This window comes from Oncorhynchus tshawytscha, linkage group LG29 (assembly GCF_018296145.1).
Source record: "Oncorhynchus tshawytscha isolate Ot180627B linkage group LG29, Otsh_v2.0, whole genome shotgun sequence".
In the NCBI taxonomy this organism is placed as follows: domain Eukaryota; kingdom Metazoa; phylum Chordata; class Actinopteri; order Salmoniformes; family Salmonidae; genus Oncorhynchus; species Oncorhynchus tshawytscha.
Window position 1 is genome coordinate 28,618,234 of NC_056457.1, and position 13,616 is coordinate 28,631,849.

Below are 13,616 nucleotides of genomic sequence, written 5' to 3' on the forward strand. Positions count from 1 at the left end.
ATCTGCTCTGCTCCAGTCTACTCCCCAGACATGCCCCCCCGCCTGCCCATCCAGGACATCTGTGCTGGCCTGCTGACCAGTGTGGGCACAGCCATACGATACTGGTTTCACTACACACTGGTGGCCTTCGCATGGCTGGGGGTGGTCCCCCTCACTGCATGTGAGTAGACTGATACACACACACTAATGAGTCAACACTTTACTCTTAAGTACAGTATCACTCACATAAGGACCTGTACGCTAGTGCTGTGTCCATGGTTTAATAGGATCAGAAGTGGGATTTTGGGATTTTCCCAGTTTTGTTAATCCTACTGGTGTGTTGGTTTGTGTGTCCACTGCCTACACTCTTAGGATAGGGTGGATTACAATACCAGCATTAAGTATACAGTTACTGCCCCTGCCTAAACACATTTGTCCTCAGTCCTAACCAAGATCTTCCTTAACGAAGGACTACCTCTTTCTTCAGCATGTTCTCCCTTGGTGAGATGATGCCCATATCTCCCCTCTGTCTCACTCCTCTCTCTCTCTCACTCACTCTCTCACTCTCCTGTCTCTCACTCTCCTCTCTCCTCTCTCTCTGTCTCTCTCTCACTCCTCTGTCTCTCTCTCTCTCTTCAGGTCGAATCTACAAGTGTCTGTTTACCGGCTCTGTGACCTCGCTCCTGACGCTGCCTTTGGACATGCTCTCCACGTGAGTCATGACGTCATATCCTCCTCCTTCGCCAATCAGACTCTACCTCCTCACCTCCTTCCTGTATCAGATCACGTCATTGTTTATTCAAGCTTATGTGTCGGCCGCTTCGCGTTGGTCAGAGCTTACAGATGTTATTGCTTTATTCCCAGTTTCCCACACACATGCAACAAGATGTGCGAGTGCTTTTTTGTAGATCTTTGACATTTTCACATCCGGTCTCCCTGTAGAGATAACCTGCTGGCAGACTGTCTGCAGGGCTGCTTCGTGGTGACGTGTACACTGTGTGCGTTCATCAGTCTGGTGTGGCTCAGGGAGCAGATAGTCCATGGTGGTCCCCCCCTGTGGCTGGAGCACCACCAGCAGCCCCAGCCCAACGCAGCCGGACAACAGCCCAACGAGGTAACACACATTCATCACACACACACATATACACACACACACACACACACACACATTTACAGCCCCTCCATCCACATTGCTCCCCTGCAGGCTGCCGGTCAAGGAGCAGCTGATGAACCCCCTGCCCCTGCCAACCCCCCAGCTCACGAGGCAGAGCCAGAGCCCCCGGATGGCCCGCCAGAACAGGGGGAGGAGCCAGAACTAGACAATGAGGAAGAGGAGGGGGCTGCTGCCGAAGATGTGGATGCCAACAACGGGGCTCAAGGTAGGAGACTAGGGCCAGCACTCATCAGATGACTAACATGGCAACAGCAATACTAAAAGTTATAGTATGAGATCTGTCTCTCCCTCTTATTTCTCCTCTCTTACTATTTTTCTGTCTCTACATCTCTCTTATTTCCCTCTCTCTCTCTCCCTCTGTCTCTTTCTCTGTCTGTAGATGATATGAACTGGAATGCTCTAGAATGGGACAGGGCAGCAGAGGAGCTCACATGGGAGAGGGTAAGACTGGTTTAGTTTCTCCAACACATCTGTCCTGAATCAAACACATGACACCGCACTGTCCATGATTATATCATCACCTCTTAATGTCTCTCTCTTTACCTCTCAGATGCTTGGACTCGATGGCTCCTTGGTGTTCTTAGTACGTACCTATTTACACACCTAGTATGGAGTGGTATTAGCACACAGTATGGAGTGGTATTAGCACACAGTATGGAGTGGTATTAGCACACAGTATGGAGTGGTATTAGCACACCTAGTATGGAGTGGTATTAGCACACCTAGTATGGAGTGGTATTAGCACACACCTAGTATGGAGTGGTATTAGCACACACCTAGAATGGAGTGGTATTAGCACACACCTAGAATGGAGTGGTATTAACACCTAGAATGGAGTGGTATTAACACACCTAGAATGGAGTGGTATTAGCACACAGTATGGAGTGGTATTAGCACACACCTAGAATGGAGTGGTATTAACACCTAGAATGGAGTGGTATTAACACCTAGTATGGAGTGGTATTAGCACACAGTATGGAGTGGTATTAGCACACAGTATGGAGTGGTATTAACACACCTAGAATGGAGTGGTATTAGCACACAGTATGGAGTGGTATTAGCACACCCTAGAATGGATTAACACCTAGAATGGAGTGGTATAGCACACCTAGTATGGAGTGGTATTAGCACACAGTATGGAGTGGTATTAGCACACCTAGTATGGAGTGGTATTTAGCACACCTAGTATGGAGTGGTATTAACACACAGTATGGAGTGGTATTAGCACACAGTATGGAGTGGTATTTAGCACACCTAGTATGGAGTGGTATTAACACACCTAGTATGGAGTGGTATTAGCACACCTAGAATGGAGTGGTATTAACACACACCTAGTATGGAGTGGTATTAACACACCTAGTATGGAGTGGTATTAGCACACACCTAGAATGGAGTGGTATTAGCACACACCTAGAATGGAGTGGTATTAACACACCTAGTATGGAGTGGTATTAACACACCTAGTATGGAGTGGTATTAGCACACACCTAGAATGGAGTGGTATTAACACCTAGAATGGAGTGGTATTAACACCTAGTATGGAGTGGTATTAACACACCTAGTATGGAGTGGTATTAGCACACACCTAGAATGGAGTGGTATTAACACCTAGTATGGAGTGGTATTAGCACACAGTATGGAGTGGTATTAACACACCTAGTATGGAGTGGTATTAACACACCTAGTATGGAGTGGTATTAACACACCTAGTATGGAGTGGTATTAACACACCTAGTATGGAGTGGTATTAACACACCTAGTATGGAGTGGTATTAACACACCTAGTATGGAGTGGTATTAACACCTAGTATGGAGTGGTATTAGCACACAGTATGGAGTGGTATTAGCACACAGTATGGAGTGGTATTAACACACCTAGTATGGAGTGGTATTAGCACACAGTATGGAGTGGTATTAGCACACAGTATGGACACACAGTATGGAGTGGTATTAGCACACAGTATGGAGTGGTATTAGCACACAGTATGGAGTGGTATTAGCACACAGTATGGAGTGGTATTAGCACACAGTATGGAGTGGTATTAGCACACAGTATGGAGTGGTATTAGCACACAGTATGGAGTGGTATTAGCACACAGTATGGAGTGGTATTAGCACACAGTATGGAGTGGTATTAGCACACAGTATGGAGTGGTATTAGCACACAGTATGGAGTGGTATTAGCACACAGTATGGAGTGGTATTAGCACACAGTATGGAGTGGTATTAACACACCTAGTATGGAGTGGTATTAACACACCTAGTATGGAGTGGTATTAGCACACACCTAGTATGGAGTGGTATTAACACCTAGTATGGAGTGGTATTAACACACCTAGTATGGAGTGGTATTAACACACCTAGTATGGAGTGGTATTAGCACACACCTAGAATGGAGTGGTATTAACACCTAGAATGGAGTGGTATTAGCACACCTAGTATGGAGTGGTATTAGCACACAGTATGGAGTGGTATTAGCACACAGTATGGAGTGGTATTTGCACGCTGAGTTCCCACGTAGTATTTGCATTGAAGGGGTTGTCTGGTCTATAAGCAGTAGCACTAGTATGTAGTGAGGTGACGTTTTGCTTTGTGTCTCTTCTTCCAGGAGCATGTGTTCTGGGTTGTGTCTCTGAACACTCTCTTCATCCTGGTCTTCGGTGAGTACACAAATTAACACTAACTCCCCCTAAAGTAGCACCCTTCTTACAATGAACTAGCCAGGTATGGTGGTTGGGCCCGGTAGAAGGCAGTGGGGTTTGATGCATCACTGTTCTCTTCCAGCGTTCTGTCCATACCACATTGGTCACTTCTCTGTCATGGGCCTTGGCTTTGAGGAATATGTAAGAACCATTCTCTAATACACCACTCCTGACTCTGTGCAAAACATAATGTTATCCAGTACAAAGATATTGTATTTACAAAGATGATTGCATTATTTAATCGATATAGTCAAGACTGGTCTGTTTTACTTTCTGCATTCAACAAAGTTGGCCTCACCAACATGGCAAATATGGTTGAATGCTCTTGTCTTGTCCTCTAGGTCCAAGCCTCCCAATTCGAGGGCCTGATCACAACCATCGTAGGGTACATCCTGTTGGCCATGACGCTCATCCTCTGTCATGTATCCTTCCGCCTACTGACTGGGATCCCTTCCTGTGACCACCCGGTGTTTCCATGGTGACCTTTCCACTGTTTTTGTGTACAAAAGTGTGTGTTTGTCCTTAACTTGTGTTTCTCAGGGGTTCGCTGCTCTGGTCAGGTTCCAGCGGTCCCGCCGTCTACTAGGGGTCTGCTACATCGTTGTCAAGGTAACATTTCGGTTTTAAATCTAGGCTTTTCATATTACGGTAAACCCGAGGAACGACTTGACTATAAAATGAAATCTATATGAATGACGGAAGGTCAACTTTAAAAAAATTAAAAAAATGTAAATCTCCCATTGACATCAATGCATGATTTTGGGAATTGCCTGAGTTTCCCCTGGGGCTTCATAGTCCCTGAGGTCATGTGTCTGTCCATGGTGTTTAACCTGGTATGTGTTCCAGGTCTCACTTCTTGTTGTCGTGGAGATAGGAGTCTTCCCCCTCATCTGTGGCTGGTGGCTCGACATCTGCTCTTTAGTACGTACAGACGTTTATATCTATCCCTCTTTCTCTCTCTCCCCCTTTTCTCTTCCAACCTTGCCCCCATTTCCCCCCACCCGTCTCTTTCTTTAACCGTTCCCACCTCTTCTTCCGTCCGTTCTGCAGGAGATGTTTGATGCGTCTCTGAAGGACAGAGAGCTGAGTTTTAAATCTGCTCCAGGCACCACCATGTTCCTGCACTGGCTGGTGGGAATGGTCTACGTCTTCTACTTCGCATCCTTCATCCTCCTACTGAGAGAGGTAGGGGACAGGGATCGTGACTCCATGTCTATTTCCATATGATGGTTATTTTATCAATATTTGCGAATAAAGCAGTTAACGCCATTTCTCACATCATCAATTTGACGGACACGAAAAGATCCCACCATATTGAACAAACAAATTGTCTGTTGACATTTATGAAATTGTGCCGACATTTCCTGTTTCCATCAGCTCGGTCCCGCCTTTTCTTATGCTTCTGTTCATTCACCCGCATGAATTGGCTGTATGGAAACCTGGTTATAGAGCATGTCCCAAATGACACCTCATATAGTGCACTACATTTACTCTACATCCCAAATGGCACACTATTCCCTTTATAGTGCACTACTTTTTAACCAGAAACCTATGGACCCTGGTCAAAAGTAGTGCACTATATAGGGACCATCATCAACCATGTGTAGTTAACTAGTGATTTTGATTGATTGTTTTTTATAAGATACGTTTAATGCTAGCTAGCAACTTACCTTGGCTTACTGCATTCGCGTAACAGGCAGGCTCCTCTTGGAGTGCAATGTAATCAGGTGGTTAGAGCGTTGGACTAGTTAACCGTAAGGTTGCAAGATTGAATCCCCGAGCCTGAACAAGGCAGTTAACCCACCGTTCCTAGGCCGTCATTGAAAATAAGAATGTGTTCTTAACTGACTTGCCTACTTAAATAAAGGTGTAAAAAAAATGGCCAACTCGGTGTCCAAAAATACCGATTTCCAATTGTTATGAAAACTTGAAAGCTGCCCTAGTTAATCGGCCATTCCGATTAATCGGTCAACCTCTAATATACACACACAAAAAGTATGTTGACACCCCTTCAAATTAGTGGATTCAGCTATTTCAGCCTCATCTGTTGCTGACAGGTGTATAAATCGAGCGCACAGCCATGCAATCTCCATAGACAAATATTGGCAGTAGAATGGCCTTACTGAAGATGCTCAGTGACTTTCAACGTGGCACCGTTGTAGGTGCTAGTAAGCTGCCCCGGTCAACTGTAAGTTCTGTTATTGTGATGTGGAAACATCTAGGAGCAACAACGGCTCAGCCGCGAAGTGGTAGGCCACACAAGCTCACAGAACGGGACCGCCGAGTGCTGAAGCTACCAAGTTCCAAACTGCCTCTGGAAGCAACGTCAGCACAAGAACAGTTTGTCGGGAGCTTCATGAAATGGGTTTCCATGGCCGAGCAGCCTCACACAAGCCTATGATCACCATCTGCAATGCCATGCGTCGGCTGGAGTGGTGTAAAGCTTGCCGCCATTAGACTCTGGAGCAGTGGAAACGCGTTCTCTGGAATGATGAATCACGTTTCACCATCTGGCAGTACGACCGATGAATCTGTGTTTGGCAGATGTCAGGAGAACGCTACCTTCCCGACTGCATAGTGCCAACTGCAAAGATAATTGTCTGGGGCTGTTTTTCATGGTTCAGGCCCCTTAGTTCCAGTGATGGGAAATCTTAACACTACAGCAAACAATGATGTTCTAGACGATACGGTGCTTCCAACTTTATAGCAACAGTTTGGGGAAGGTCCTTTCCTGTTTCAGCATGACAACGCCCCCGTGCACAAAGCAAGGTCCATACACAAATGGTTTGTCGAGATCAGTGTGGAGGAACTTGACTGGCCTGAACAGAGCACTGACCTCAACCCCATCTAACCCCTTTGGGATGAATTGGAACGCCGACTGCGAGCCAGGCCTAATCGTCCAACATCAGTGCCCGACCTCACTAATGCTCTTGTGGCTGAATGGAAGCAAATCCCTGCAGCAATGTTCCAACATGTAGTGGAAAGCCTTCCCAGAAGAGTGGAGGCTGTTACAGCAGCAAAGGAGGGACCAACTCCATATTAAAGCCTTCCCAGATGAGTGGAGGCTGTTACAGCAGGAAAGGGGGGGGCCAACTCCATATTAATGCCCAGAATTTTGGAATGAGATGTAACAGTTTTATTTGAAATGCGATGGAAAATGCATTAAACTTTAGGCTTTTATTCGGTACATGAAAATGTATGCGGTAAAGTAACTTATGTGCAGTGCACTACGTCATTACGCACTGCTTATTACCCGGAAAATGTGCATACTTTCTTTATGCGGATTCTAGAATATTCACTTAAATCTGTTACCAATTGGATGGAAGCGTAGCCATTGACTGGTTTGTTGTAGTGTACTATTGATTAATTCCTGACTATAGTGTGGTGCTGTGTTGAATCAGGTGCTGAGGCCTGGGGTCCTGTGGTTTCTGAGAAACCTGAACGATCCAGACTTCAACCCAGTCCAGGAAATGATCCACCTACCTATCTACAGACACCTCCGCAGGTTCATCCTGTCTGTGGTACGTACATCTACAGACACCTCCGCAGGTTCATCCTGTCTGTGGTACATATAGTGCATTCGGAAAGTATTCCGACCCCTTGACTTTTTCCACATTTTGTTACATTACAGCCTTATTCTAAAATGGATTAAATAAACCAAAAATGTATCTACAGACAATACCCCATAATGACATCACAATACCCCATAATGACATCACAATACCCCATATTGACGAAGCAAAAACAGGTAGAGAACATTTAGTTAATATTATTTTTTCAACTACAATATCACATTTCCATAAGTATTCAGACCCTTTACTCAGTACTTTGTTGAAGCACCTTTGGCAGCCATCACATCCTCGAGTCTTCTTTGGTATGACGCTACAAGCTTTGCACACCTGTATTTGGGGAGTTTCTCCCATTTTCCTCTGCAGATCCTCTCAAGCTCTGTCAGGTTGGATGGGGAGAGTCGCTGCACAGCTATTTTCAGGTCTCTCCAGAGATGTTCAATCGGGTTCAAGTCCGGGCTCTGGCTAGGCAACTCAAGGACATTCAAAGTCTTGTCCTGAAGCCACTCCTGTGTTGTCTTGGCTGTATGCTTAGGGTTGTTGTCCTGTTGGAAGGTAAACCTTCGCCCCAGTCTGGGGACCTGAGCACTCTGGAGCAGGTTTGCATCAAGGACCTCTCTGTACTTTCCCTTGATCCTGACTAGTCTCCCAGTCCCTGCCTCTGAAAAACATCCCCACAGCATGATGCTGCCACCCCCATGCTTCAACATAGGGATAATGCCAGGTTTCCTCCGGATGGGATGCTTGGCATTCAGTCCAAAGTGTTTCATTTTGGTTTCATCAGTCTAGAGAATCTACAGACACCTCCGGCAGCAGGGTTTCCGTTGGCCGGTAATTGCCGACTTTTGGCCGAAAAGCATATTCCATGATTGAAATACCAAGCAATCACATGTGTAGTAAAAAAAAAAAAAAATACAATTCAATTTACATTTTTATTTTTTAACCAATGACCAAGATTAGAGCTGCGATTTGTATTTCTGAACTGGTAATTAAAATGCATTTCCCATTTGCCATTCAAGTACAAAGGCAACTTAACAGGCTTCGGCGTGTCACAGCACTTTACAATAAGCTGGAGGCAGTATGCATTTTGAAAACGTACTTAGTTGTTTGAAACCTGAACGTTTTACGACATATTATGAGGCATATCTTACCTTGCTTAAAGTAGCTTAGCCAAAGGCACAATCCTAGTCATATTAGCAACCAATGCTAGTTGTTACATCAATAGTCATATTAGCAACCAATGCTAGTTGTTACATCAATAGTCATATTAGCAACCAATGCTAGTCGTTGCATCTTTAGATCTCTTCTTTCTACATTTCTAACCACTAGGCTACCTGCCGCCACATGAAACTGGTCAAAATGTGTTTTCCTCTAATTGCATTATGGGGCGAACATTCGTGCATAGCTTACTGCCTTGTGTGCATTGCCACGCGTATAATGTGAAGAAATAATAGCTTATCAAAGTGTTATGCTAAACATTCTGATCTGTTGCATGAGCTTTTTTACATTTTGGGGTGTGGCCTAAGACTACTGGTTGGATGAATTATGGATCTATCGTCCCACAACTGTCCCAGAGTCTGTTTTGGACAGGTTATTTCTTTCTCGCACAGAACGATAAGCTGACCAATAGAATAGGTCAACTGTTCTACTATGGCGGATAGTAGATTGACGTAGGCTAGTAATTTTGCTGTTCGTTACCTGTTGGATGAGGAAAAGTAAATGTGGGCAGTTATTCTAACATATGCAGCAAGTGGGTTTCAAGTTTGGGGAAGCTAATTTTCTCCATAAAAATGCATTTCATGCATCCTCCATTTGCAGACTTGTGTAAGATATTCTACTATTCATAATGTGAAGAGTAGATTGGATAGTCATAATTTAGGCTAATAATATAACTAAATCACCGTGTGCAAAAATACTGTTGAATGCAGGGTGTAGTGACTTAGTGGGTCTAGGCTACATATCTGCTTTTGTACAGGAAAATATTGGCCTTTTAAAAAAAAAAAAAACAAACATTTTATGCAATTCTGCTACACTTTATATGACTGGAGACATTAGAAAAATATTTTTTTATATGACAGAGAAGCCTACTCTGCTGACACAAAGACAACGTTGTCTGATCTATATATTAGGCCAATGAGAAGGGGAGATACAAATTCAATATGACGTCCCATCTAACCTGGAGGAGGAAATGATTGTCCAAACACAAGTGGCAGTGACCCAATGATAAAGACAGTTAATATGCACAGTCACTCACTGGGCTTCTGGCCCATGTTCTCCACTGGTGCCAATAGGATAGGCTACTTTTCGCTCAATTAAGTTGATCATTTTGATAACTAAAAGACAGATTGGAGACTTCTCTTTACAGCAATAGCCAATTGTTTTCTAAACTGTTTTTCCGCGATTGTATTTTTAAATATTACGATATGCCTGGCTGGGTCTCTCTGCTTTTCACTGACTGTCAAAACTCATCACACATCTTTTTGGTATTTACCACACGCTCTGCTTAAATTGCAGGCCCTTCGGACTGGGCTATGCGATTTAAAACAATCTACATATTATACAAGTTAATGATATTCTGTGGCCAAAACATGCTGTTTGGTGTAGTAGGCTATTTTGAATTTAAAAATAAATACAAAAATCTGTATAGACAGGAATAAGCTAATTAGGCTATATAATTTTGGCAATTTGAACGAAATCTACTTTAAGGACAGCTTCCCCGAGCCTTATGGATACACCACCTATATATTCTATTGGCTCATCGGAACTCGGTAAGAATGATGCACGCCGTTGCATCCGACTGGCATGTTCTGTGAAGATGAATTACCATAAACTAAATGTGATTTCTGTCATTCTGAGAACCGTGGGTGGACCGCCCTAATCAGGCTACGCAAACAATGCATATGGCTCCTGTATATTTCTTAATTGTCCAGCAAATCCAAATGCTGCCTCCGCAGGTTCACCCTGTCTGTGCTCTGTCCATGTACAGACAGATTTGTTGGTAGAAAGTAGTCACATACAGCTATGGTTCTGCTTTGATTGTGTGCTGATCATTAAAGGTGTATGATGTATGTCCTCTCCTAGGTGGTGTTTGGCTCTATCGTTCTCCTGATGTTGTGGCTGCCCATCAGGATGATCAAGCTCCTCCTCCCTGCCTTCCTGCCCTACAACGTCATGCTTTACAGGTACACTCCTTCCTCCCCTACAACATCATGCTTTACAGGTACACTCCTTCCTCCCCTACAACGTCATGCTTTACAGGGACACTCCTTCCTCCCCTACAACGTCATGCTTTACAGGTACACTCCTTCCTCCCCTACAACGTCATGCTTTACAGGGACACTCCTTCCTCCCCTACAACGTCATGCTTTACAGGGACACTCCTTCCTCCCCTACAACGTCATGCTTTACAGGGACACTCCTTCCTCCCCTACAACGTCATGCTTTACAGGTACACTCCTTCCTCCCCTACAACGTCATGCTTTACAGGTACACTCCTTCCTCCCCTACAACGTCATGCTTTACAGGTACACTCCTTCCTCCCCTACAACGTCATGCTTTACAGGGACACTCCTTCCTCCCCTACAACGTCATGCTTTACAGGGACACTCCTTCCTCCCCTACAACGTCATGCTTTACAGGGACACTCCTTCCTCCCCTACAACGTCATGCTTTACAGGGACACTCCTTCCTCCCCTATAACGTCATGCTTTACAGGTACACTCCTTCCTCCCCTACAACGTCATGCTTTACAGGTACACTCCTTCCTCCCCTACAACGTCATGCTTTACAGGGACACTCCTTCTTCCCCTACAACGTCATGCTTTACAGGGACACTCCTTCCTCCCCTACAACGTCATGCTTTACAGGGACACTCCTTCTTCCCCTACAACGTCATGCTTTACAGGTACACTCCTTCCTCCCCTACAACGTCATGCTTTACAGGTACACTCCTTCTCCCCTACAACGTCATGCTTTACAGGTACACTCCTTCCTCCCCTACAACGTCATGCTTTACAGGTACACTCCTTCCTCCCCTACAACGTCATGCTTTACAGGTACACTCCTTCCTCCCCTACAACGTCATGCTTTACAGGTACACTCCTTCCTCCCCTACAACGTCATGCTTTACAGGTACACTCCTTCCTCCCCTACAACGTCATGCTTTACAGGTACACTCCTTCCTCCCCTACAACGTCATGCTTTACAGGGACACTCCTTCCTCCCCTACAACATCATGCTTTACAGGGACACTCCTTCCTCCCCTACAACATCATGCTTTACAGGTACACTCCTTCCTCCCCTACAACATCATGCTTTACAGGGACACTCCTTCCTCCCCTACAACATCATGCTTTACAGGTACACTCCTTCCTCCCCTACAACGTCATGCTTTACAGGTACACTCCTTCCTCCCCTACAACGTCATGCTTTACAGGTACACTCCTTCCTCCCCTACAACGTCATGCTTTACAGGTACACTCCTTCCTCCCCTACAACGTCATGCTTTACAGGTACACTCCTTCCTCCCCTACAACGTCATGCTTTACAGGTACACTCCTTCCTCCCCTACAACGTCATGCTTTACAGGTATGCTTCCTCCCCTACAACGGTGCTTTACAGGTACCTCCTTCCTCCCCTACAACGTCATGCTTTACAGGTACACTCCTTCCTCCCCCTACAACGTCATGCTTTACAGGTACACTCCTTCCTCCCCTACAACGTCATGCTTTACAGGTACACTCCTTCCTCCCCTACAACGTCATGCTTTACAGGTACACTCCTTCCTCCCCTACAACGTCATGCTTTACAGGTACACTCCTTCCTCCCCTACAACGTCATGCTTTACAGGTACACTCCTTCCTCCCCTACAACGTCATGCTTTACAGGGACACTCACATGGCTCAATTGTGGCCAGCAATGGTCAGCAACCCTGGTCCTGGAGAACTGCTGTGTGTGCAGGTTTTTGTTCCAGCCCAGCATCAAAATGCCTAGATATAGATGTATGCTCGGTAAGTGATGTACCTTCACCCACCTCTCTCCCCCCTCCTCTCTTCCCCTCCTCTATCCTCTCTCCCCCCTCTCCCCTCTCTATCCTCTCTTCCCCTCTCTATCCTCTCTCCCCTCTATCCTCTTCCCCTCTATCCTCTCTCTCCCCTTCCTCTATCCTCTCTTCCCCTCTATCCTCTCTTCCCCCTCTATATCCTCTCTTCCCCCTCTATCCTCTCTCTTCCCCCCTCTATCCTTCTTTCCTCTATCCTCTCTTCCCCCTCTCTCCTCTTTCCCCCTCTATCCTCTCTTCCCCCTCTATCCTCTCTTCCCCCTCTATCCTCTCTTCCCCCCCTCTATCCTCTCTTCCCCTCCTCTATCCTCTCTTCCCCCTCTATCCTCTCTTCCCCCTCTCTATCCTCTCTTCCCCCTCCTCTATCCTCTCTTCCCCCTCCTCTATCCTCTCTTCCCTCCTCTATCCTCTCTTTCCCCCTCTCTATCCTCTCTTCCCCCTCCTCTATCCTCTCTCTTCCGCCTCCTCTATCCTCTCTTCCCCCCTCCTCTATCCCTCTCTTCCTCCTCTATCCCTCCTCTATCCTCTCTTCTCCCCTCTATCCTCTCCTCCCCTCCTCTATCCCGCCCTCCTCTTCCCCCTCCTCTATCCTCTATCCCCCTCTATCCTCTCTTCCCCTCCTCTCTCCCCCTCCTCTATCCCGCCCTCCTCTATCCCCCCTCCTATATCCCCCTTCCCCCTACTCTATCCTCTCTTTCCCCCTCCTCTATCCTCTCTTTCCCCCTTCTATCCTCTCTTTCCCCCTTCTCTATCCTCTCTTTCCCCCTTCTCTGTCCTCTCTTTCCCCCTCTTCTCTGTCCTCTCTTTCCCCCTCCTCTGTCCTCTCTTTCCCCCTCCTCTGTCCTCTCTTTCCCCCTCCTCTGTCCTCTTTTTTCCCCTCTCTGTCCTCTTTTCCCTCTCCTCTGTCCTCTTTTCCCCCTCCTCTATCCTCTTTTTCCCCCTCCTCTATCCTCTTTTTCCCCTCCTCTATCCTCTTTCCTCTGTCCTCTCTATCCCTCCCCTATCCTCTCTTTCCCTCCTCTATCCTCTCTTTCCCCCCTCTTCCTCTATTCCTCTCTTCCCTTTTCCTCCTCTATCCTCTTTTTCCCCTCCTCTATCCTCTCTGTCCTCTCTTTCCCCCTCCTCTATCCTCT

General features: G+C 46.0%; 1 protein-coding gene across 2 annotated transcripts in view; it reads left to right on the forward strand.

Annotated features, from left to right (window-relative positions):
• LOC112227652 (E3 ubiquitin-protein ligase MARCHF6-like) overlaps window positions 1-13,616 on the forward strand; it is a 34,727-nt gene that overhangs the window by 3,022 nt on the left and 18,089 nt on the right. For both annotated transcript variants that reach the window (XM_042308447.1, XM_042308448.1), the window contains exons 4-17: window positions 17-160; window positions 619-691; window positions 922-1,093; window positions 1,184-1,358; window positions 1,533-1,594; window positions 1,704-1,736; window positions 3,762-3,813; window positions 3,938-3,996; window positions 4,197-4,277; window positions 4,396-4,464; window positions 4,702-4,776; window positions 4,906-5,040; window positions 7,257-7,376; window positions 10,506-10,606. In XM_042308447.1, the coding sequence (XP_042164381.1) occupies window positions 17-160; window positions 619-691; window positions 922-1,093; window positions 1,184-1,358; window positions 1,533-1,594; window positions 1,704-1,736; window positions 3,762-3,813; window positions 3,938-3,996; window positions 4,197-4,277; window positions 4,396-4,464; window positions 4,702-4,776; window positions 4,906-5,040; window positions 7,257-7,376; window positions 10,506-10,606 (1,351 nt within the window). The remainder of the gene's footprint in view (window positions 1-16; window positions 161-618; window positions 692-921; window positions 1,094-1,183; window positions 1,359-1,532; window positions 1,595-1,703; window positions 1,737-3,761; window positions 3,814-3,937; window positions 3,997-4,196; window positions 4,278-4,395; window positions 4,465-4,701; window positions 4,777-4,905; window positions 5,041-7,256; window positions 7,377-10,505; window positions 10,607-13,616) is intronic.